This window comes from Gracilinanus agilis, chromosome 3 (genome assembly GCF_016433145.1).
Source record: "Gracilinanus agilis isolate LMUSP501 chromosome 3, AgileGrace, whole genome shotgun sequence".
Taxonomy (NCBI): domain Eukaryota; kingdom Metazoa; phylum Chordata; class Mammalia; order Didelphimorphia; family Didelphidae; genus Gracilinanus; species Gracilinanus agilis.
This window is the reverse complement of record NC_058132.1, coordinates 625,642,553-625,669,745: the sequence shown is the minus strand read 5'-3', so window position 1 is coordinate 625,669,745 and position 27,193 is coordinate 625,642,553. Positions and strand designations below refer to the sequence as shown.

The window sequence follows — 27,193 nt, the reverse complement described above, 5'->3', positions numbered from 1 at the left end:
ATTACACAGTATGAATGAGAAAATTATATTAGGTCACAGTGCATATAAGCACCAGCTTGGCATTCTATAATTAAAACTAAGAAATATAAAAGCACATCTCCGAATAGCATGCTACAAATTTAAATATTAACTTTTGAAATTCACTCAAAAATAAGATCACACAACTTGTTCCTTTATCTGTGTGTGTATATATATATACACGCTTGTAGGATTATACACACATATATAAAATGGACCTACACATGCATATACATGCACATAAATATACATCATATACAAAAATTACACACTCACACACACACATCTCACTGGGTAGATGAATATATAAACTATTAGGCACAAAGTTCTGTTAATTATGCGGTCTTCACTGATTTCCATTTTTGTAATATAAAAAGCACTACATTGGGAACTAGAGATATTGGATTCAAATTCCAGCTGTCTTTTTACAGAGAGTCACTTAAGGTCTTCAGACTTCATTTTCTTCCTCTGTAAAATGATGGGGAGCTTTGGAATAGGTGCCCCATTAGAAAAATTTTGGCTCTGAGGTTAACTGAAATCCTAAGTAATAATGCAGTGAATCTAACAAAAATACATTTAAAACAAAAAATACCTTATAAATGTTACATGAATAATTAGAAAAACTGTTCATAAAATGCAGCTGTGCTTTCCTCTCCAGGATCAATATTAAATAAAGATAACTTTGTAAGTTATTTGAAGATAAAAAGATTTCCATTACATGGAAAAATGGTTATATAAGATTTTAAGAAGCTTCCAGAATACCATTTGCAAGATTTTATATCTTTAGATAAAATCCTTCTTCCCAATTCTATATACAAATGTTTTCTTTAGAAATACAATTAAGATTTTAGAAGGAACATAATGGAGATTTTATCCAATTTAAAATATTAACAATATAAAGCATCATACTACAAATACTTTTTAAAATTCTAAATTTCCACACAGTGGCACATTTTTATATGTGGTAATGATAAAAGCTAAAGTAAGATTAATGCTAGTAAAAGCATAAACAAGTTTAGATGCTAATCAAATGAATTTAAAGACATTTGTCCTTCAGACTAACATATTAGTGGTAAAACGTATGTCAGAATGTCATCTTAAGAGCTGTTTAAAAGCAAAAACCAGATTTCTTTTGTAGGTTTTTATATTTCAACTAGTAATGATACTGTCATCCATTTCTTAACCATGATGATACTCTCTGACTTGAGAGAATTTGGAAACATGATTCAGTTACACACTTAATTCAAGGGACTCAGTACAGAATGTACCTAATGACATTCATTTAATTGCTTCAATTCTATTCATGGTTACTATAGTGCAGATGGCAAAGCCATGAAAACAATAAAAAGAACATCAACATTATTACTGTTTAGCTAAAAGTCTTAAGCCCTGGGACTCTCCAATTATGAGTCTCTTGTGGATTTTCCTCATTTATTTAAATATGTGTAAAGATAACCTTTTACATAAAGTAGCTGACTTTATAAGAATGATTCAAATATAATCAACCAAGAAACATGACATGGTACTAAATGAATTGTAGCAAATTTCAAAAGAAGGTTTAAAGAGCTACTAAAACTTTAAAAGTGACTTTAGTCTAAAATTTCTCAGGTAAATTTTCAAAATGACATGAAAATTTTTAGCACAGGTAAACTTTTCTTTTTCAAAACTGAGAAAAACACAATTTTTAGATGTAACGAATAGATTTGTATTTACAACACATATGGACTTGGGAATTTTCTTTAAGCTTGGTACCTTGCCCAGTACTGAAGATATTGTCTAAATTAGCAAGTGCCGCATATTTGTCAGCTGTTTGAAGATTAGCCTTTTTTGATACAACTTTATTGATGGCTGTTGCAGTTTGATGGCTCTGGGAAGAATTGAAGGCTCCAAAATCAGCACTGGAGGATTTGGGGAAGTTATCAAAATGGGCAAAATTAGCATTTACTGATGCCACATTTCCACCTGTAATGAAATAAAAATATTTATATTTTGTATAGTTTTCCTCAATATTCTTAAATATGACATCTTAATTACTCATATGAATGTAAGCCTACAACCTTAGAATTTAGTTTTACTAAACAAATTATTTATAATCTTCTTAACAAGATTTTAAATAGTCTGTCACCTTAATTTTCAAAGTGCTTGTATCATACTTCTACCCTAACTTTTCATTTCTCTAAGTTACTAAAACTATTATGTTAATCTGAACAGTTATATTATTTATAGAAGACCTTTCGAGTCACCAACTATACCTTTTCGTTCTCAAACTAAATATATGGAAAAGGGGTAAAATATGCTACTTGAAACTCAAGTTCTTTCTGAACTTCATGGAGGTATAGCTTAAACAAACACTTAGTCTATTAAATTAAGAAAGATGTTTTGTTTTGACTCAATTATTTAGTCTAGGAGTTCAGAGTCCCTAGATTTATAACATTTGTAAAATGAAATTTGCTGAATCTCATGGAATTATTCCAGTTCACCAACACAGTCCAAGATGTGAATAAAACTATGCTGTAGGAAAAAGATATTTTTAATATATATTTATGCATGTGTAGAATTTATACACAACTACATCTTATACATATATCACATACACAAGTATGTTACATACCTATAAACACCTTATCTATGTATATGAACAAATATACATACATATTTAAGAGGCAGTGTGTCACAGTGGACAGAGAGAGAACTGGCTACAATCAAGCAGCTCTGGGTTCAAGTTGTGTATTGGATACATACTGGATATGTGACCATGGACAAGTCCAAAGCATCCAAACTATTTTCATATAATACAAAGATTTTTAAATTTCTAATATGATAAATATCAGTATCTATAATCCACTTTGATATGTCCTTGATCATTTTTAAAGATGTAAAGGGGTTCTGAGGTCAAATAGTTTGAGAACTACTGGCCAATGACATACCTTTCCATTAAAAAAAAAAAAAAGGCAAATAGACATTAAAGGCAATTTTCATATATGTCCATAGATGTCAGAGCGAACACTTACAGGACTATCAAAGGTCTGGGCATTTGACAATATATTTCTAAGTCCAATTAATATACTCCATTTAATCTTAGATTTTAAATCATTCTGAAGAAATTAGTTTGGCTGATTCAGGAGCTACATTCAGCATAAAAGCAAGAAAGCAAATACTTGTATTACCAAGCTTGTACTTCTAAAAAAATATATATACATATACATATATACATATATATATATATCTCAGAAATCTTGAAACGAAAACTTACAATTAGTAGTGGCTTGAAAACCATTTTTATATAATTTGCTTTAAAAGTTATTTTTCTGTCTCAAAAAGAAAACGGTCTATAGGAAGGCATGTTGGCCAACGAATCCCAGAAACAGGAGTTTAACCAATTTAAATTGGTATATATTAAAGGGGAGAAGGGTGTGTGCACCATGGGGTGGATCTAGAAGACAGAAAGCTATGACAATAAGCAACACATAATCTTGGAGGATCGTGGTGGCTTAAACCATGTATAATTCCAACACTACATGATCTTTAAAGGGAGTCCAAATGATAGTTGCCAACAACAGGGCCAAGTAACCAACCTTACCCAAAAAAAAGGACAGAAACAATCATCACATGCACCTAACCAATATGCTTCAATGAACAACCAGAATAGGAATTCTAGGATCCAGTGGAAAGAAAAAGGAAGGGGAAAGGAGTAAGAGAAAGGAGGGTAAAGAGGAAGTTTAAAAAAAAAAGAACAGGAGACAAAGCAGAGGAGAGAGGAGAAAAGGGGAGAAGAGGAAGGGAATGGGGGAGAGCAGAGAAGAGTAAGGAAGGAGAAGGAAGGAAAGGGAGAAACAAGAGAGAAGAACAAAAAAGGGAACAGGGAAGAAAGAAGTTGATTTCCTTTGAAGCAACTGAAATTTCTAGAAAAGCAACCACTGCTAAGGTAGATAAAGAAAAGCCAAAGCTCAAGGAAGACAAGCCTTTGAAGGGCAGTTCAAGAGAGGTCTCCTCTCATCCAGAGTCCAGGGTAATTATGGAATCCCTATAGGTCCATGGCCAGATAACCTAGATGGATGAAAGCCCACAAGGGGATGGAGGGGCAGCTCCTTAGGGGAAGAATAAGGACAGGAGGGAATTATAGGAGGCAAGAAGCTAATCATGTTTCGTGAAGTCCTGGGGTTCTCCCAACCATCGCTAGAGGTATAATAAGCAAAAGGGCCAAGATACTTGATTCCAATGACTAGAGAGAGAAACCTTGGACAACTGCCTTTAAGGGCTTGTTCTGAAAGAAAGGAATATTAGGAAGGAAAGAGAAATAAGAACAAAACCTCATTCCTTGGGCCTTGGCCCAGAAAATTAAGAAATTTAGCTTGGAAACTTTTCCCTTTTAACAATTATTTTGTTCACTACTGTGTTTTTTGTTGAGGAGTAAATGGATAGAAACTTGGGCCTGGGGTTTCATGCTATACCATTTTACATACAATGGCTGTATGACCACTGAGCAAGTCAATCTCCAGTCAAGTCTCTAAAGCCTGAAATTTGCACAGAAGGTGCCTATTTGCTTTAGTAAGAATTTCCAATGCAATCAATGACAGGTTCTATTCCTGTGTTTCTCTAGAATGCTTAGTAATAAAAACTTTTAAAATCAGCCAAAACTAAGACTCTATATTATAATTTTCAGGCCAGTGGAAAAAAGGGTTAAAGGAAAGCTCTCCCTATTAGCAAAACAAGAGCAGAAAAAGGGGCAGAGGAGGCAACAAAGAAGACCCAGCAAGCCAAGTCCTTAAGAAAGAAATCCATGGGGACACTAGTTGAAGACTCTCTCAAGTTTTTATTTACTCCTTAAATTAAAAGTTGTTAATAACTCCCTCAAGAGTTGGGTTTAGATTCTGCTAACTGTGACATTTTGAGACCTTTGCCAGTCTCAGCTCTGGTACCTACTATTTTGTGGGGCTTTGGAAAAGTAACTTAAAACCCCTCCGGCCTCAATTTCCTCATCTGTAAAATGAATAGGGATTGAATTTGGCCTATGAGGTTCCTTTTCAGCTTTAAACCCATAACCTCAAATAAATTTACTTAGTAAATATCAGTTTCCTTTAGCTATAAAATTAAGATAATGTTTGTTTTACATAATTATCTCAGAGGACTTGTTTATAAACCTTAAAATGCTAATATTCTAACCAATAAAATAAATTTTACTCAGTTCTCATGGCAATTCTGCCTTACTTATTTTCCTGGAGATATAGTACTATGTTCCCCATCTGAGTTTAGTAATATATGAATGAAATGAATAAATTTAGAATGTAAAATGTAATTTTTGAAAGAACAGAAATACATCTAAATAAATGATAAAGAAATATAGCACAAAACACAAGCTAGAGTTCCTACTTGACGTTAGGACTTACTGTGGACAGCGTGGAGAGGAAAAGCTGAAGTAAATTCCCCATAACTGCAGCTGGATGTTAGCATTCTAAATGCTGGATGGCCAGAAATAATTTGGAGTTAAAATATAAATGTGAGGAGGGAGCGGAAAAAATAAAATTAAAGAAAATGTTTTAACACAATACACAAGTTGAAAGGAAAGCAACAAAGGCAAAGATTTAAGCAGATAGCAATTGTTAAATGAATTTTAAAATAAAAACTGGAAAAGAATGAAAAATTTAACCATCAGTTCCTACACAAAAAGCTTTTTTGCAGAGTAAAAAAAGTCAACATAAATCTTTTATTTTTTTTACATTTCTGCTTGAGTAATTAAAATTTCTTTCTCATGATGCCAAAAAGAAATAATTTCATCATTTCCCTTACAGACATGAGGTCAAACAAGTCAATTAACAATTTTAAAAAACTTCAACAACAGCAGCAACAACAAAAAACTTTTACCATGAAAGCTTCAACAGGTCAGAATAAAGTTTTAACAGCCTTAATGTGTAGGAAAAAAAAGAAAAATGTTATGGATTATGATTTTTAAAAAGCCCAGAAAAAAAGAAGAAAAACTATTCATTTTAGGTTTCCCCAGAGCTGCATAAGGTAGTATTATGTTGTCAGATAATTACATAAAATGAACTTAAGGAGTAATTTTTTAAAATTTACATCTAGAGATTTTTTTTATTAAAAAAAAAAGTTAATCATAATGCTATATAGCTCTACCTGTAGGTTGGGGCTGAAAAGGAGAATGACTTGCTGTGGGGAAACCTCCAAAATTACTCGAACCACTAGACTGTCCAAATGCATCAAAGTTTGCAAAATCTGCATTTGCAGAATTTTGAGCTGTAAATGGCAAGGAACAAGACATGTTAATGAATGCGGAAAAGAGAAAACAAAAAGAAACAGATGACAAATAAACTTATGATATTTGGGAAAATCTTTGAGTAAACCATGATTTACATTACATTATAAAATCAGATTATACACAATAGCATAAACTAATTCTTAATGATACAGCTCAGTTTTTTTACTGAAACAACTTATATGCAATTTTGCCCAAAGAGATTCTAGCCATTTCATGTGATACTAAACCCTAAACATCTTCACTGAGTGAACAGGGAAGATATTTTAAGTTAAAATGATCTGGTAAGTTATAAGAAACTCTGAAGACAGAATGCCAAGAGTAATGATATGGCAAAATATGAAGATATATTATATAATATCAATGTCTTAAAATAACTGAAGTGTTAATCAGCTTAATGGATTCCGTAACAGTTTATATTCAAGCACTGTAGTAACCATTATATAAAGTATTTTTTAATCTTACTTATAAAATCCAAAAGTATGAAGAGATCCCATTTTTCCTTCCATAGGCCATGGAATAAGATTTTTAAAGGGTTTACATATATATATATATATATATACACACATACACACACACACTATAAAATGACAAAAATATTGGCTTAATGGCCACACTTCATCTAAACTATACAAACTATGATTACAGTTTAAAAAGAAAACCAAAAAAAATTCATTTCATCACAATCCTGCCATTTATTTTTGTAGTTATTAAACTAATGGATAGTAATATTTTAAAATAACAGAAAGAATTTTTAAAACATTGAATTAAACTCAGAAAAGCAGATTATCTTCCTCAAAATGAAGGATGAAAGAGAAAAGAACAAATCACGGTCATGGGATAGGGAGTGGAGAGTCCTGTCTGATACACAAGATCAGGTAACTGACTAAGAAAAAGCTGATTCTTAAATGTGCTCAAATGAAGAGAAAAGAATCTCTTTTTGGAAAGAACAGTTTCTTGGAGGAGGAATGGATTCAAGATAATTTTTTTAAACCTATTTCTGCTTTTCTTTTTTTTTCCCTTACTGAGTACTTATTCTTCTTTTTTTCCACCTTTGCAATTACATTGGGAAGGAGTCACAATATGTTGTTCTTGAGAATTGTTCATGAGCCACACATATTTATTTCTCTATGATGTAAATAGTCATTAATTTCCTTCTCAACAAATAAAACTACAAAAAAGCAAATAAAATGACTTCTTTTAAAAGGAGGGAAATGACTTAAAACCATACTCTAATTTCCTAAACATCCCATAATAGTATGGGATAAAATTTATAGCTTAAAACTTGCAATTCTTAAAAAATACAGCACCATAAAAGTACTGACAAAGTTTTAAACAGTCTTCACTTTATTCCTCTCTATTCACTACTGTCCAGCAATACTGGTCAGTTTGCAATTCCTTAAATGACATTCCAACTCGTGCCTTTGCCTTTGCAGACAGATGTATGGAACTTCCATTTACCCCTAGAAATGATGCTATAAATGATGACAAGATTAGTCCAGAAAATTCTTTTAAAATCAACATATACCTAGTTTGCTATGTATTCCCATACTAATTATACCATTTATTTTTTATTAAATCCTTACTTTCTTAGAATTAATAATAAGTATCAGCTCCATCCAAGGCCGAAGAACTGGAAAGGCCAGGCAATTGAGGTTAAGTGACTTGCCCAGAGTCACATAGCTAAGAAGTGTCTGAGGTCAAATTTGAACCCAGGACCTCCCATCTCCAGGCCTGAGATCCGCTGAGCCACCTAGCTGCCCCAATTCTAACATTGAGAATGAATGCTATCTTAAATTTGATACAGGAGCACTAGGTGTTATTGAATCTTTAAAAGTAAAAATTTCTCTTAGATTGTAAATGAGTATGATAAACGTGTTAAAGAAGATCTTGAAAGAAAAAAATAGCTTTTAAGAGGCATTTTGTGGGGAAGAGAGAGAGAGAGAGAGAGAGAGAGAGCACGAGTGTGTTAGTTGATGGAAGCATGAAGCAAACAATTTAATTACTTCATAGAGAATATATATTTTGATAAAGATGCTACTCTTAGAAGTGAATGATGATATGAATCTTTTAAAATAAGCCATATGGTAACATAACTCCTTATTCAGACCCTGGAAAACCAGAATTAAAATGTCTCAAAGACATTAAAAGATTACAGTTCCATTCTTTCAAGGGTGTGAATTTCAAATTTTTGCTTGCTCAAAGGTAGGTATAACCAATGAATGGTTGTTCATTCACTGAATGAATGGAAGCTTAATGATTATCTGGTCCAACCACCTTATTTTATAAACAAGAAAAGTGAGAAAAGTTTAATGACTTTTCAAGATTACACACAGAAGCAAAGAGGCAGCTTTCAGAACCAGTCTTATGACTCAGAAATTTATTGTTTCTTTCTTCCTCCCTTCAACTCTGCCTCTTCAGTGATGATACTGATTTTTATGAGAGCAATAGATTCAATATCCCATATTCAAATAAGACAAAAATGCTGAATCTGTTAAGAAGAAGCACATCTGAGCCCCAGGTTGCCACACACTCACTACATGTATTTATGACCTTGGGCAAGTCTCTTTTCCACCTGGGTCTCTCTTGGTTTCCTCATAGGTAAGATAATAAGAGTTGACCTTAGTGACTTGACAATACATTCCAATTCTAAATAGATTGTTCTTTTGTGTCTAGTAGAGGAACAGCTAAAAGGAAAAGGCCCTGCAACTGCTTTAAATTTCTAGATCTCCCACTGACTGGCTAACTAAAAACTTCTCAGCTTGTACTTTCAGCATTCACCTTAAAGGGGCTGTTGGTAGATCAAATTAAATAGAAGGAATAAGACAAAGTTCCAAAGTCACAAAGAAATCAGTCATTCTTCCTACTTTTTTTTTTGTTTGTTTTTACTTTAAACTTACTAAGCAGGAATGAAAAGTTTAAAATTCTACCTTTAAATTATGCTTCTATGGCCACCTTTTCTTTTTTCGTTCTTTTTTTTTTCTATTTGTCTTTGTCTATCTATTCATCTATCTATCTATCCATCTATCTATGTGACTGACTGAAGGTGACTGGCTGAATACTGGAGACGACCAATCAGAGTCCGTGATAAGGCAGCTTGGTAGAATAAGAAAAAGAGCACTGGATAGAGTTCAGGAGACCTAGGCTCTAGTTCCAGTTAAGCTACTAACCAGTTTCATGGCCCTAGGCAACTTATGTTCTCTGAGCCTCAGTTTTTTTTATTTATAAAATATTTTTATTTATAAAATAAAAGGGTTGAACTAGATCAGGGGTACTACTTCTCTTTTTTGTGTGTCACCTGAACCCTGTGGCAGTCTTGTGTGAAACCTATGGTCCCATTTTCAGAATCATGCTTTTAAATGCATACAATAAAATACAGAATACTACAAAGGAAAACATCCTAAAAATAGAATACCAAAATAGAATGATTGCAATATTGTTTATAAATTCTGGACCCCAAGTTAAGAATACTTAGATTTAAAGTTTTCTCAGGCCTTACTTAGTTGTGAAATTTTCTGTTCTATTAACTGTAGACCATGGTCAACTTCCTTTCTGACTAAAGTTAGGGAACACAGAAAGAAGCTCTGGATTTGAATTCTGCCTCTGAAATTTCTTAGCTATTATGATTCTGTCAAGAGCTACTCAATCTGAGTCTCAATTTCTTTGAAATTCAGTTTTCCTGTAAGAAAGTAGCACATTTATATAAACACTATTGTAAACAATTCTAATTTTAATCCATCTGCTAGATCAATTTATGACATGATCAAATAGGGGAAAAAATGGGGGTGGGGGTAAAGGAAGACTGATTATGAGAGCTTTGTCATCCATCAGTAACTTCATTTGTTCTATCCAAAAACATAAAACATACAATAGCCCATAATTCTTGCAAGGACTTCTAGAAAAAGAATTGTAGAAAGAATCAAAAACAATGACTCAAATTTAGAATCTAATCCAAGACAAATTTCTGGGCAAGAATACAACATATTAAAGGAAGAAAGCCTGAGGAACTTCAGACTAATTTCAGTCACTTTTTTGCTGTGTGTACAATTTATATGTATATACTAAAACACAAGAGTGCTTACACACATGCATTCCCATAAACTTATATATACACATATTCCTCATTTAACATTTAAATTAACTTTTAAATGACTCAGGCAAGGAAAAAAGACTTTCAAATTACAAACCACTTTAAGATACAGAATTTAGGCAATTCAATGAAGCATTGCTTTACAAATAAGGGGAGCAAAGCAACCCTTCTCTCTTACATACATATGTAGACATTATACTTTCTTTCAAAAGCTATTTTTTCCTCTCTGTAGAAAAAGGTCCCAAAAAGGTAAAACTTACATCTACAAGAAATTTATTATCTCCTTAAATGAGTTCCTTTTCATTTAATTAGGTCAGTGACATTAAATGTAGTCTCAAGTTCTAATCTTTTCTTCAAACCTGCCACATTTGAGAAGTATAAAGAAACTTGAAATGTACATAATAATTATTGCCCTGAAGTCTATGAATACTTATTAATTCAATTTACAAATAAGAAAATCTGAAAATGATCTTAAGATATCATTTTACTACAGAATAGGATCTTTTTGAAAACAGATTATTTTTTTCTTTTTGTATATCCAGATACAAATGACTAGAAAAATGCCTAGCACTAAAGGGCTTAATAAATGCTAATTAGGTAATTGATTTTAGAAATTTGTTATCTATTAAGTAATAAACAGAGAAACATACTGAAAATATTACAGACCAACTCCAAATAAAACTAGAACCAGAATTAAATTAAGGATAAAACATCTTATATGGTAAGAAGTCAATCTGAACTTTTCATATTAAAAACTCAAGCTTTCTGTTCAGGTTTCAGCCTATAAATATACCTGTCATTGTCAACAACTAAAGCTAAAAGAGTCTGATGTAACAAGTGGGACCAAGACTTATACATTTTTGTTCAAAAGTGACCACTTGGAGAATTTAAGGTAAGTCACTGAACAGCTGTTCAGAAATGATTTCAACTCCCCAGTGTTTCAAAACCTCCAATTCTCTCTTCTGTCCCATCACGGATCAGGATGTCCTCATCCCAAGAACTTAAGTGGCTCAAATCATACAATTAGCATGGAAAGACAAAGAAAGAATTTTAGGAATCATTAGTTTAAGATTCTCATATAAATCATGTTGTACACATTCCTGAAAGATGCAAATTTGCTTGTCCTTTATCCTCTAGCCTGAAAATGATTAAAATAAAAGACAAAGGAGCAAGAATGAGTTTTAGTCAAAACTCCTATACATGGAAAGGCAATAAAAAAAATGCAATAGAGATTCTAAGTTAGACTAAAAATAATGTTCTGAAAATAAAAAGCTTTTCATGTCTTTTAAGGTTTACTCACCAGACATATAGAAGGATATACTCTAAGATGCAATGATGAAAAGATCTCTCCCCATTTCCTACTCTTATTGCATTTTATTTTCTAATTCTGTTATGGACTCATTTTCTATTTTGTATTCTGTTTACTTATATACTAGCTTATAAATTCCTTCTGTGTTGAGACTATGTCTAATTAATCTTTTGTCTCTCCCTGCATTATCTAATACAATACTTAAAATGATATTAACCTAAATTGCCCGTTCTATCCCACACAGATGTTAAATAGTTTTTTAAAAACATTATTTCTATTACCTTGACATTTGAAAGAGAGAATAAAAGGAAGAGAGACAAAAGAGAATAAAAGGAAAATCAAAATAATGTAGATTCAGAAAATATGCACTATAGGCAAGGAAACTTAAATCAGAAACAAAAGAACAATTCCTTAGTGCCCAAGAATAGGAATAGGCCTAGAAAAATTTAAGAACTGTTTAGACAATAATATATTTAGGAGAGATGATATGGAGTCCCATCTCAAGGAAGAAGTGAGGTAAAAAGACCTGAAAACTGGACAGGGTGGCCTCCTTATACTGCCATTTATGCTACTAGGGCCCAGAATCTAAAAACTTACATTATGACCCAAAATAAATAGATCATCTAGATTTTCAAAATCAGAAATTTTAGATTCACTTTTGTCTTTGGGACTTACCCACATTCATTTCCAAGGGAAAATTTTTTACCTAATTTAATTCTTTTGTTACTTTCTATGCAACAAAACCTTTCAACAAAATAGCCCTGTACTAACTAACACTGGTTAACAAAATATACGAAAAAGCTTCTTCATATTTCAACTATCATATAGTTTCCTTAAAGATGGATACACTAAAATGAAGATCCAAATTTTAATCATAACTCATTTGATGAAACCACTGAAATACTAATAAGAATGGCTGATGCAATCATCTGAAATACAATGAAGTCAATGAATTATTTGTATTGAAAAATATACACTGCACACATATATTCAAGCCCTTCTTAGCACTACTTATTTTTCAGGCAGTTGTCAGAAAACAAAAATCTTACCTGTATGACTGTTGAAATGTGCAAAGTTAGCAAAATTTGCTGTTGCAGTTGACTGCGGAGTTGGAGCAGCAAAGATGTCTGAGCCAAGGTCACTCAGGAGGTCAAACTGCTTCTTTTCTGCCTGCTGCTGTCCTTGAGAGCGAACTACAACAGGGGACTACAAATAAAATGCCAGCTATGAAAGAAATCATGTCCAATTTGCTTTGTCAAAACTTTAGATGTTATCTCTCACTCTTAATGTACATTTTTATGACCAAGTAATTCCAAATGGATTAACTGTTTTAATTACTTTTAACTAAATCAAAGTCAAAAATAATCTGTCCAAGAGCAAAATAAACTTGCCATATAATGGGGCTCACTGCTCACTGACTAGACTGGATGACAAATGAGTAAAATGAATCACAGATAGTGAGTTACCAAAAATGTCACAGCTAATTAGTGACAAAGCCAGAACTAAAGGCCAGCCCTCCTGACTCTGAAGCCTACTAATGCTCTTTCCAACCAAAAGAGATTGTGATTATAGCCCAATTTTATAAATCCATACCCTTACGTTGAATTTTAGTAAGGATAGTACAGGATAAAGAAAATTTGTGTAGCCATTCTCTCAAAAGGAAAAAAGCACTTAGGCTGACTTAAGACATCTTCCTCTCTCCAAAGTTGTTTTGGGGGTGGGGATGGGGTGTGGAAACAGACTGAAAACACTCATGTCAAGGTCTGAGTCTATTATCTTTCTATGCAATAAAGAATTACACAAATGCATTATAAAAAACTTCATTTTCCAACTATGCAGACTGGAAAACTATCATATACTACCAAAGGAGTGTCAAGCCAATGTGCTGGTAGATAACTCTGGCTTCTATCAGGAACCCAGGCCATACCACATTTTCACATCATAAGGTAGTTCAATATTCAAAAACTCTCTGAAGAGTCTGAAAAGACTTCAGGGTCATGTGGGTCTCAACAAAAATGCTACCTTTGTTAAGTAGAGTTGATGGCTTAAAAGTTTTTTTTAACTTTATAGAGCATCTAACACTGATTTAACTAATAGATCCTATATTTAACTTGACCACTAAAACAGATAGCATCATCAGCTAAGTCAACAAGAAGAAAAGCCTCAGAACATTCGAAGGCCCTCATTAAATAAAGTTAAATACTTTTAACAATCATACTGAGGAAGTCTACTCTCTCCCTGAACACTCCACCATCACCTTTGCTGGATATCACTCAATCCTGACCACACGAGCATCCCCCAAAGTCCTGGTTCTGGGCCCACTTCTCTTCTCCCTCCATACTATTTTACTTCACAAACTCATCAGCTGCCAGAGATGCAATTATGAGCTCTATGAGGAGAACTCTCAGCTCTACTTAACAGTATAGAGTGCCTAACTGCTCATTACACATCACAACCTGCATGATTCATGAACATTTTAAAATGAACACACCCCAAGGTGATCTCTTTCCCTCTAAAGCTTTCCCTTTTCCTAAGGGCACTGCCATCCTCCCAGTTTTGCTGCCCTTCAAATAAGATTTGTCCTCAATTCCTCACCATATCTGTTCTCAAGGCCTATTGAATTTACCTTCCTAAGCTCTCTAGTACATGTTCCCTTCTTTCCTGTGACAGTGCCACCACCCTGGTCCAGGCTTTCATCTCCAAAAGCCTGGATTACTGCAGTAGCCTGCTGGTGAGACCACCTACCTCAAAAGTCTCTCCCCAATCCAGGCTAATCCTCTACTCAGTTGTTAAATTAATCTTACCAAAGCTCAGGTCTGACAATGCCATCCCCTCTTCAGTGAACTCCACTGGCTTCCTACCACTTCCAGGATCAAACAGAAAATCTTCTGGCTTTCAAAGTCATAATCCGGTCCTCTTCTGCCTTTCTAGTCTTCTTAAACCTAACTCGGCAACACTGGCTATTCCTCACAAAAGGCATTCTATCTTCCAACTCCACATATTTTCTTTGCCTGTCTCAGAGGCCTAGAATTCTCTGTCTCCTCATCTCCACCTCCTGGTTTCCATATAAAATTGGAGGCACCTTTCACAACTTTGGCTTAGAGAAGAATTATTAACCAAATAATTAAGAGAACACCATAAAAGGTAAAAAAAAATATCTTAAAGTTTCTTGCGAAAACAAAATTAATATAACTATATGAAAGTTGTATTATGTTTCTACGGAATTCTAAGGCAACTGGAAAAGAATATGTATCTTCTATATTTAAGGACAAAAAAGTTTAAAACATCTAACTGATGGCCCCAAATCCTATCTATGTGTTCATGCATGTATATGTGTACTGCTTTATTGAATCTTAGAATATTAATACTATGAATATTAGTAATAATTTAGTTAACAATAACAGAAAAAACAATGGGTGGTATTTATTCTACCTTAAAGAATAAATCATGAAAACTTCCTTAAAGACTACTCACTTGGCTGGGTGTGCCCTTATTCAAGTGCAAGGCTGGTGCTGTTTCTCCTAAGAGAGATTTAAGTGGTTTGACCTCAGGTGTGCTGCTTGTACTACTAGCAGAGGACCCAGATATAGATGCATGAACAGATGCCACAACTTTTGCTTGTTCAGGAGGAACATACCTAAACAAAACATCAAGTTTTAGAATTCAATCCTTTACATTTAAAAGTAAAAAAAAATATTGTTTCTATATAACTGGATCAAATAAAATAAGCTAAAGGTTACATAAATACTAAAATGCAACAAAAGGATAAAAGAAGTTTTACTTATTTTGCTTTTTTAAAAGAGGAACCTTTTCCCCCCAATTAAGCCAACATTCTTTCAGAAGTATAAAAAGTAGAAAGCCAAATGCATGAAAAATTTTGTGGTAAAAATATTTCTAATATGTATTAGTATAATTTCCTGCTGTAGCATGATAAATCTTCAATTTTTAAACATTAATGACATTGATTTACAGTGATAGAAGGTGTGATTTTGAAATATTACTTTTTAACAAAACAGAAATTTTATCAATAAGATCCTCTAAACCAAGCTAACATACATACTTATATTCAGTGATTTCAATATAAAGGTAGCAGAGGAAAGCAAAAAAAGTGTTACAAAAATATGGCCAAGGAATAAGAAACAAAATAAGACTAAATACTTGTGACTATTTAGGAACTTTTTTGTTGTCATTTTGTTTTGTTTTTCTTTCTAATAAAAAGGTACTTATAAAACTGGCCAATGCCCTACGGGAAGCACAGAGACCCCAAATCAAACCTAAAACTATTTCAAAAAAAAAAAAAAAAAAAAAGAAGAAGAAAATGTCTTCATATATTGTGTGTGTCTGTGACATACATACATGCAAACATATCTATGTGTGTGTGTGTGTGTGTGAATATAAAAATGTATGTATTGGGCAATGAGGGAGTAGGGAATGAGGAAATGGCTATAAATTGGGAGGAGTAGAGGTGTTGACTTCAGTGTTGTAGAGGGTGTGGAGAGATGAAAAAGTGCCTGTATTAGGGCAATGAGGAAGAGGTCGGGAAGTAGGAATTCACTTCTCTTGGGGACAGGAAACACTAAGAGTCATTAGGCCACACAAGAAACAAAATGTTGGGACTGTAATCCTTGGATGAGAAAAAGGCAGAAAGATGATTCAAGTTGAACAAGATGCAGGGTGGACAGAATGCCTATATATAAGGAATATTTCCTATAAGAAAAGAAGATAACTGGAAGGCACTCTAAGAAGGAGGGAGGAAGGGAGAGAAGGAAAGGAAGTGGGAGGGAGAGAGAGACAGACAAACAGACAAAGAGACGATGGGAGTGGGGCGCACCTTACAGACAAGGGTTTAGATTGCATTTGGGAATCTGTATAGCATCTTTGACACCCATAATTTTAAAACTAGTACTCTCTATTAATATTATTTGGGGACACATCATTCAGAGAAACAAACTGGAGATGGCCCAGAAAGCAATGGAAAAACATGGAAGTTACCAACAAAAGAATTAACAATTTAGAGCTAAAAAGGGACCCTAAAGGTCAAGCTTCAACCATCTTATTTTGCAGATGAGGAAACTGAGGCCCAGACAAATCAAATGACTTGCCCAGAATCACAAAGGCAGTGACAGAAGAAAGATCTGGACGCAAGCCTTCCTGATTTCATAGGGCATTTTATGCACTGTGTACCAGCATGCTGCCAACAGTAACTTTTTATCAACTAAGAATATATAATGAGAAAGATGGGTTAGACATGTGGCAAGAATGAGGAGGAAGATATGAACAAAGAAAGTCAGAGAATAAGCAAAGTCCCACTTGATTTCTTCCCAAAGGAAGCTCCATTTCCTGTCTCCTTGTGTACCTTTGCAATGGCTGAATTTATCACTTCCCTCAACTCACGGATTCCTTGGATTCCTTTAAGCCTCAAACCCCTTCTTCCTGAGCCTTTTCCTATTCTTGCTAGGTTCTGTCAAATCTCCAAAACTGTCTTTTTACACAGGGTGATCCAAAGGTCAGTTTCAATAAAACTGTACTGAGACTTTGGGGACACTTTTTACTGATCCATATATACCCACATAGTAGGGCAGCTAGATGGCACAGTAGATGCAGTTCCGAGCCTGGAATTAGAAAGATTCATCACAAGAGCTCAAATCTGGCCTCAGATACTTCTTACTGTATGACTCAGAGCAAATCCCTTTACCTTGTTTACCTCCTTTTCCTTATCTATAAAATAAGTTAGAGGAGAAAATGGCAAACTATACAGTATCTTTGCCAAGAAAACTATGAATGGGATCAAGAAGAATTGGACATTAATGAAAGGAACGAAGGAAGAGGAAGAAGCACATGTAGTATATGGAATCAAAGTTTCTTGATTATTTCACTTTTGATTTTGTACCCCAGCAATGGGAATTATGGTAGGTATAGGCACCTAAAAAATCCTTACTTGTCAGACCTAAAGCAAGGGTCAGTTTTTTAAAAGGCCAGATTATGAATATTTTAGGATTCTGGGGTCAAGAGGTAAAATTGATATTATATAGAAACTTATATAATAGAAGAAAAACCAAAATTTTATTGACAAAATTCAAAATAACAATTACTGAGTATAATTGTGATACAGATCTATAAAATGCCAAAAAAGAATGCCATTCTTAGTGTTCCCTAATATAAAAATAAATTGCAAATTTTGGTCTGTTAATGCTGATTTTTGATGGGATTTCACATGTTTCATCTTTTAAAATGTTATTTCAATGATAGTTACTGCAAACTATAGATAATGATTATTACATTTATGGATCAATAGGTGGTTGTAATTAGTTATACTCATTCCTTAGAAAGCAATTGTTGAGTTTTTTTAAATTATTTTTATTTTTTAGAAAAGTTATCATGGTTACATGATGCATGCTCTTACTTTCCCCTTCACCTCCCCCCCCCCCATAGCTGATGCACATTTCCCCTGTTTTTAACATGTGTCATGGATCAAGACCTATTTCCAAATTGTTGATAGTTGCATTGGTGTGGGAGTTTCGAGTCTACATCCCCAATCATGTCTGCACAAACCCATGTGTTCAAGCAGTTGCTTTTCTTTTGTGTTTCTTCTCCTGTAGTTCTTCCTCTGAATGTGAGTAGTGTTCTTTTCCATAAGTCCCTCAGAACTGTTCTGGGTCATTGCATTGCTGCTAGTACAGAAGTTCATTACATTCGATTTTACCACAGTGTATTGGTCTCTGTGTACAATGTTTTCTTGGTTCTGCTCCTTTCACTCTGCATCAATTCCTGGAGGTCTTTCCAGTTCACATGGAATTCCTCCAGTTTATTATTCCTTTGAGCACAATAGTATTCCATCACCAGCATATACCACAATTTGTTCAGCCATTTCCCCAAATGAAGGGTATACACTCATTTTCCAGTTTTTTGCCGCCACAAAAAGCACAGCTATAAATATTTTCCTACAAGTCTGTTTATCTATGATCTCTTTGGGGTACAAACCCAACAATGGTATGGCTGGCATTCTTTTATAGCCCTTTGAACAAAGTTCCAAATTGCTATCCAAAATGGTTGGATCAGTTCACAACTCCACCAGAAATGCATTAATGTCCCAATTTGGCCACATCCCCTCCAACATTACTCTCCCCTACTATCATTTAGCCAATCTGTTAGGTGTGGGGTGATACCTCAGCGTTGTTTTAATTTGCATTTTTCTAATTATTAGAGATTTAGAGCACTTTCTCATGTGCTTATTGATAGCTTTGATTCCTTTATCTGAAAATTGCCTATTCATGTCCCTTGCCCATTTATCGATTGAGGGAATGGCTTGATTTTTTATACAATTGATTTAACTCCTTGTATATTTGAGTAATTAGACCCCTGTCAAAGTTTTTTGTTATAAAGATTTTTTCCCAATTTGTTGTTTCCCTTCTGATTTTGGTTGCATTGTTTTTGTTTGTACCAAAGCTTTTTAATTTAGTATAATCAATCATCCCATTCACATTCAGAGTTATAATTATCAGTTGTATATTCCCCAACATTTTGGTATCCTCTTAGTTCTACCCCTTCTTCTTAGGCTATTTCCTTTTAAACCAATGATTTGTTTTAAACCAGTAACCCTTGTCCCCTTCCTTGATTTACTACCCTTTCTACCCCCTCCCTTGTTATTCCCCTCTTTTTATTTTTAAGGCCTAATGAATTCCCTCCCCCTTCTCCTCCCCTCCCTATTTTGACCTCCCCACTCCCTTGCTCCCCTTGGTTTATCCCTTCTGACTTTCTCAGTAGGGTTAGATAGAGTTCTATAACCCAATGAATAATGTAGTTACTCTTCCCTCTCAGGGTTATTAATTCCACTGAGAGTAAGGTTTAAATATTACCTCTTAATGCTCTCTTCCTCTCCTTCTTATAATAGTATTCATCCCCGCCCGTTCCTATGCCCTCTTTGTGTGTAATAGAATATCCTATTTTTCTTACTCATTCATGTTTCTCTTGGTGTCCTCTACTATTCACCCCCCTCTTTCCCACCCACCCCGTCTCATCTTAGACCACTTAGTATTCCAACCTCTCCCTGTGAATAATTCTTCCAATTACTATAATAGTGGATACTATAATAGTGAATAGAGTTCACTACAGAGAATTATACATAGCATTTCTCCATATAGGAATACGAATAATTAGATCTTATTGAAGCCCTTAAAAAGGCAAATTTAAAAATAAAGAGTTTTCTTTCTTTCCCCTCTGTTTCTTATTTACCTTTTCACGTTTCTGTTGATTTTTGTGGTTGGATATTGAACTTTCCCTTCAGTCCTGGTCTTTTCTGTGCAAATACTTGGAAATCTTCTATCTTGTTGAATACCCATACTTTCCCCTGTAAGTATATAGTCAGATTTGATGGGTAGGTGATCCTTGGTTGTAGATCCAGTTCTCTTGCCTTTCTGAATATCATATTCCAAGCCTTGCGGTCTTGTAGTGTGGAGGCTGCCAGAACCTGTGTGATCCTGATTGGTGCTCCTTGATATCTGAATTGTCTCTTTCTGGCTTCTTGTAAAATTTTTCTTTTACTTGGAAGCTCTTTAATTTGGCTATTATATTCCTGGGAGTTGTCTTTTCTGGGTCTAGTGTAGAGGGTGATCTATGGATCCTTTCAATGTCTATATTGGCTTCTTGTAGAACTTCAGGGCAATTTTGCTGAATAATTTCTTTTAGTATGGAATCCAAATTTTTATTAATTTCTGCCTTTTCAGGAAGACCAATGATTCTCAGATTATCTCTTCTAGACCTGTTTTCTTGGTCTGTCACTTTCTCATTGAGACATTTCATGTTTCCTTCTATTTTATCAATCTTTTGACTTTGTTTTATTTGTTCTTGCTGTCTTGAGAGATCATTAGCTTCTAATTGCTCAATTCTAGCCTTTAGAGACTGGTTTTCCTTTTCAATCTGGTCGTTTCTGGTCTTCAATCAACTTGCCTCACTTTCCAATTGTGAAATTCTGCCTTTTAAACTGTTATTTTCTTGCCTGATTTCCTTTTGAGCTATTTCCCACTTCTCTAGCCAAATCTTTTCCATCTTTCTCGTCATCTCAGATTTGAACTCTTCAAGAGCTTGTGACCAGTTTTCATTATTTTGGGAAGGTTTGGATGTGATTGCTTGTTCTCTTTTGTTTGCTCTGTTGTCTGGATTTTCTCTGTGTAAAAGTTGTCGAGTGTTAAAGATTTCTTCTTGTTTATCTTTCTCTTCTGGGGTTCCTGATTTTGGCTTGCCATTGTTAGCCCAGTGCCTTCTCAGCTTTATTCTCACACTCAGGGTTTAGTGTAGAGGGTGATCTATGGATCCTTTCAATGTCTATATTGCATTCTTGTTGTAGAACTTCAGGGCAATTTTGCTGAATAATTTCTTTTAGTATGGAATCCAAATTTCTATTAATTTCTGCTTTTTCAGGAAGACCAATGATTCTCAGATTGTCTCTTCTAGACCTGTTTTCTTGATCTGTCAATTTCTCAGTGAGATATTTCATGTTTCCTTCTATTTTATCAGTCTTTTGACTTTGCTTTATTTGTTCTTGTTGTCTTGAGAGATCATTGGCTTCTACTTGCCCAATTCTTGTCTTTAGAGACTGGTTTTCTGCTATAAGCTTTTGATTTTCCTTTTCGATTTGGTTTGTCCTGTTTTCCAGCTGTTTGATTTTGGTCTCGAATTTGTTTATCAATTCTTTTGATTTGGGGGCATCTTTTTCTAATTGCCCAATTCTAGCCTTTAGAGACTGGTTTTCAGCTATAATCTTTTGGTTTTCCTTTTGAATCTGGTCTGTTTGGTTCTTCAAGGCTTCTAGCTGGTCATTTCTGGTCTTCAATTTGCTTATCAATTCATTTGATTTCTGAGCCTCACTTTCTAATTGTGAAATTCTGCCTTTTAAGCTGTTATTTTCTTGCCAGTTCTCTATCATCTTTCTCATAATCTCAGATTTGAACCCTTCAATAGCTTGTGACCAGTTTTCATTTTGGGGGGAAGGTTTGGATATGATTACTTGTTTGTTCTCCTCTGCTGTTTGCTCTGTTGTCTGGATTTTTATTGGGTAAAAGTTGTCGAGTGTTAAAGATTTCTTCTTGATCTTTCTCCTCTGGAGTTCTTGTCTCTGGCTTGCCATTGTGAGCCTCGTGCCCCCTCAGCTTTATCCTCACACCCAAGGTCTGTCTGTGCTCTTTAGGCTCCTGAGGTCTCAGATCTCGTTGTTCTCGGGGTCAAGCCTCCTGGTGGTCCCCTTGCTTGTTCCTCTGCCTGAAGTTCCTTTAACAGTCTCAGGGTGCTGCTTCCACAGTCGTGCACCCCTCTACACTGGGTCCCCACTCAAGGTCCGCACCTGCGCTCAGGATCCACGTCTGGAGCTGCAACCGTGCCTGCGCTCAGGGTCTGTGTTCAAAGTCTGCATGTTCTTTAGCCTCTTGGGGTCTTAAGTCTTGCTGCTCTCAGGAACAGGCCCTGGTGGTCCCAGGTAGCTGTCAAGGACTTAATGGGTGCCTCCAAGCTTGCTCTAGCTCTTGTGCGCTGGCTTTGGACCTGTAGGTGGAGGGGGGAGGGGGTTGCTCAGCTTGCGTTTTAGTGAGAGCTGTTTCATCCCTTTATAGCATGGAAATGCCCCGATTCCACGTACCTTCAATGCTGCACCCTGTTGTGGGGTCCCTTCGTTCATCTGAATTTGTTTTTATGTTCCCTTGAGGAGTCCTATATGTTTCGGTTAGGAGAGGTCAAGCAGCTGCTTTTTACTCTGCCGCCATCTTAACCCGGAAGTCTTGCAATTGTTGAATTTTATTAAAACTCTTGCTACTTTCCTTTTAGCAGGTCATTACATTGCAGATTAATCACTTTCAGTTAAAGGCTAGGTAAAGAAGCTTTTCAATTGCACAGTTAAATAGATTTTGAAATGTGAAAATTCTGTTTGCACTTGGGAGGTCAGAAAAAACAGAACTGTATTTTGAGCTCAGAAAATACACCCACTCCAATTCTGTATTGGGAATGGAGATCTCACTTCTTATTTTAACTTGAGATAGCACAGGAACTGTATAAAAGCACTTTAATAATATACAAATAATGGTAGAAAAAAATAGTAGAATTGACTTTAGAGAGCAGCCAAAGAAAATACACCTAAATAAATAAGCACAACTACACTCCATTAATTTTTTTTCCATGTTTCATGAAATATTTTTCCTCTTTTCATTTTACCTTGAATCATTAAAAAATGTAAAAACCAACCTTAGTGTACCTTATAAAAAACAGCAGCCTATCACTAGTTTTGACCTATAATCTAGATTGGTGGTGGCAAACCTATGACACACGTAGACATTTTCGATGACACGCAGCTGCATACAGAGAAGTATGGGTCCACACACTGAAGATGAAACATTTGCTATAGTGCAGTGTAGAGACTCTGTGCACTATAGATGACAATTTCACCTATATTAATTTACCTATTTTGGTTTATTAAATAGTTATATATTACAATTATACATTTTTGTTATTTAAACTATAAACATCACAAAATTATGATATTTTTTCTCGAAGTGACATACCACCTGAGTTATGCTTGGTATTTTGGTGAATTATGACACACCAAGCTCAAAAGGTTGCCCATCACTGATCTAGATGAAGGTTTCTAGCACCAATAAGATAATGTACTTAAAGCATTTTGCAAATACAACAAAAATGTAAAATATAAGGATTGCTGAGAGAGTTGGATACAAGTACAGGTTGCTATGCTAACAACTCTTGAAAAGATATCTAAACAAGAATTAGATCAATTAATAAACATTTATTAAGAGCCTACTAAATGTCCAGCACTTTTACAGAAGTAAAAAACAGTCACTGCCTTTAAGGAACTTAACAAAGAGTTTTGGTAGTTTAAAAGGTAGACCCATGACTCAACAGCATAGGCAGTGATGGCAAACCTTTAAGAGTGAGTGCCCAAACTGCAACCCTCACCCCACATGAGCCCCCACCCCAAACATAGGAGGTAGGAAGCACCCCTATTGGGCTGCTGGACAGAGGGGTGGGTGATGAGAGGAATGTCCTCAAACATGATAGAGAGGAGGAAGGGAGTAGTCCCCTCTGGCATGCTCAGCACATGTGCCATTCAAGTCCTTAAGTAAAACAAAACACCAACCTTTACATCACAAAATTAGTGTTTAAAGTGATCATTTAAGTGGGGTGGCCACTTTAATTATTTTCCTAAGATTGGCAGCCATAGTCCAAAATATTATATAATTGCTTTAAGAGACACTTTCATTTTATTTTCATTCTTCCAGAGGAAGGGAGCTGGAATATTCCTAGCTCCACACAGCCACTTCTGGGTTCACTCAGTTTGAAAACAAAATAATAGTAGTTTTTCTCTATAGCCCTCCAGGTTGGTAGAAGGCCTTTCTTCCTCAAGTTCAGTAAGTAAGTAGCTTATAATTTTTCCTTTCTTCCCACTCCTGCCTTTATACTATGAGATTTCAATACACATATTTACTATTTCTCAAATATCCTAACCACTCAGTTCTTCAATCACTTCCCATAAACATCCTCTACCCAACCCCAGCCATACAGGAAGATGGCCATACCCTTGATCTTATCATCACCCATAAATGTTCCATGTTCAAGAATTCTGAAATACCCTATTAGCTTTCCACCTTTCCCTCTGCCTTTCCTTAACAAACCCTATTCTTCACCCACACCATGCCCTCAATTCTTTTCCAGGCCATCTCTCTTTACTAGCCACTCTCTTTTCCCCATCTGGATTCCTTGGTGATTCAGTTTAATTCTATGCTGTCTTTTTCACTTGAGTCACTGTCTTCCTTATCATATTGCCAACTGTGCCCTCACAAGCCTCAGCCTTGAATCACTCCCATCATTTGTCACCTAGACAGATGCGATAAATGAAGGCACAGAAAATCACAAAAAATGTTCTCAATTGGTATACTACAAATGTACATTATACAACTTCAACTGGGCCCTGTGTTAGTTAAAATCACCTGGGGTTCTATTTGGAAGGATTGAACCTCAATATAGTGTTTGACAAACTTCTGTGGACCTGTGGGGGTCCTTAAAACTACATTTCCCGTGGTCCAACGGGTTTCATGGGTTTCCTTTTTTGGATGATGTATTAAAGGTGAGGGACTGTTTTAAGTAGGGGGTAGTGACTTGGAACTTCCTCTTTAGTTACCTGAGCGCGAGGAGAGAGGAAGGTAAATGGCTGAGGTGAGGTTGGAATAGGTTTTCTTACAGGCGCGTGGTCAGTTTATCTCTATCAGCATGGCTTTTATTAAAATACTATTCTCCCTTTTGATCTCGGCCCTCATCATTTTTAATCATAACAGCCCTTATAGCTACTAGGCAATCTTTCTATAATTCTCTTTTAAACTCTCTATTCCATTTTCCAAAGCAGCTCTTCAAAATCTTTTCATCCTCCCTCAAACCTCACATACCTCTTCCTTCCCCCCACTCTCTCAATTCAGAACCTTTACTTGTTTTACAGGAAAAAAAAAAAAAAAGTGAGGTCATTGGCTGTGAGCTTCCTCTTCCTCATCTCATCTCATTATTTCTGCCACTATCTCCTTCTTCACCATGATCTCACACAATCAGGTGGTGACCTTATTCCTTACCAAAGCAAACTCCTTCTACGTGCACAAGTGATCAGATTATTTCTCCTCTGTAATCTCCCTGTCTACTTATTCTTTCCCGCCTGCCTACAAACATGCACAACTTGATGAATCTCATTCTTGCTTTTGTCTCTGTCTCTTCTGTCCTTTATGGCTAAACTCCTTAAAAAGACTAAAATAAATACCTCACTCATCTCTTTAATGTCAACATTCTCCACAGGATGCTCTAGGGCTGTGAATCATAGAACACAACAGTATCTAATCTGATTAAAAGGGAAATGGAGAGAACAATGATGAGTAGGCTATAACATGCCAATTGGTGATGACTTCTACACAAGAAAGGTCTAAAGTTACTCCCCAGGAAACAAAAACTAGAGTTTAGGTAGTTATGTATGAGAATTAGAAATTGAAGACAGACAACTTAAGTGTTGCACTATTATACACAGAACATTAAAAGCCCTCAAGAAAGGCCTCGGGTGCACTGTGTAGATGATCTATGGAGAATTTAGGGAAAAACTGATAAAAATTAGTGTTCCACTAATACATTGCTGTTGGAATTGTGAATTGATCCAACCATTCTGAAGAGCAATTTGGAAATATGTCCAGAGCTATAAAAGAAACCTTCTAATCAGTAATACCACTACTAGGCCTGTATCCCAAAGAGATAAAAACAGATGTGAAAGAATGTGTTTGTACAAAAATATTTATAGCTGCTCTTTGTAGAGGCAAAGAATTGGAAAATAAGGGGGTGTCCCTTATTTGGGGAATGCCTAACAAATTGTGGTATACAATGGTGATGGAATATTATTGTGCTATAAGGAATGATGAACACACAATGACTTCAGAAAGAACTGGAGAGATCTACATGAACTGATGCAGAGTGAAATAAGCAGAACCAAGAGAACATACATAGTAACTGCAATATTGTGGAACAATCAAATGGGATTGACTTTGCTACTAAAAGCAATACAATGATCCAGGACAATTCTGAGAGACTTATGAAAAGAAAATGCTATCTAACTCTAGAGAATGAACTGTTAAGAGTAGAAATGCAGATGAAAACATGATTTCTCACCTACTTGATCATTAGGGTATATGTATTGGGATTTTGGTTTCGTAAGATTATTCACTTATAAAAATAATATGGAAATACGTTTTGTGTGATATTAAATGTATAACCCAGATTGAATTGCCTACCAGCATCAGAAGGGGAAAGGAAAGAAGGGAGGGAAATAATGTCCTTCATATGAGTTTGGAAAATTTACGCGAAAATTTATTACATGTAATTGGCAACAAACAAATAAATAAATAAATTGAAAATCTGAAAAAAAAAAAAAAAAAAGAACATGTCTCAGTTTAGAGTATGTATGAACTTTAGCTATGTATATAATAGGTGCCTCCATTTCTTCTCCCCACGCTCTCTTTTTAAAAAAATCCTTCCCTTCCCTCTTATAATCAATACCATCTAGTGGTTCCAAGGCAGAAGAGTGGTAAAGGCTAGGCAATTCAGGAATTAAGGGACTTGTCCAGAGTCACACAATTAAGAAGTGTCTGAGATGAGATTTGAACCCAGGACCTCCTGTCTCCAGGTCTGGCTCTCTATCTACTGAACCATCTAGCTGCCTCAAAACCAGTCTTCTTAAGAATTTAATTCTAGGTCTAGTTTACTGTCCAAGGGCAATATCTGTCTGACATAGACACACTGCTAGACTGGTTCTTTGCATTATCCATCAAATTATATACCACAGTTTCTATAACAGCAATCTTTCCTCTATTTGATTTTTCTGTGTGGCTAGTTAGGACATGCTCTTTTGATTGATTTTGGCGTTTACCTTAGAAGTTTGGCAATTGCTCCTGTGTGAGATTAATATAAATTGTACCACTATTTCATTTTTTAA

The 27,193-nt window shown here is 35.1% G+C and overlaps 1 protein-coding gene across 4 annotated transcripts in view; it reads right to left on the bottom strand.

Moving 5' to 3' along the window:
* AGFG1 (ArfGAP with FG repeats 1) overlaps positions 1 to 27,193 on the bottom strand; it is a 113,251-nt gene that overhangs the window by 10,898 nt on the left and 75,160 nt on the right. For 2 of the 4 annotated variants that reach the window (XM_044670817.1, XM_044670818.1), the window contains exons 4-7: positions 15,160 to 15,322; positions 12,735 to 12,891; positions 6,148 to 6,267; positions 1,771 to 1,980 (exon numbers count right to left, since the gene is read on the bottom strand). In XM_044670817.1, the coding sequence (XP_044526752.1) occupies positions 1,771 to 1,980; positions 6,148 to 6,267; positions 12,735 to 12,891; positions 15,160 to 15,322 (650 nt within the window). Of the gene's footprint in view, positions 1 to 1,770; positions 1,981 to 5,405; positions 5,478 to 6,147; positions 6,268 to 12,734; positions 12,892 to 15,159; positions 15,323 to 27,193 lie in introns of all 4 variants that reach the window. The other 2 variants (XM_044670816.1, XM_044670821.1) reach the window with 2 other exon arrangements.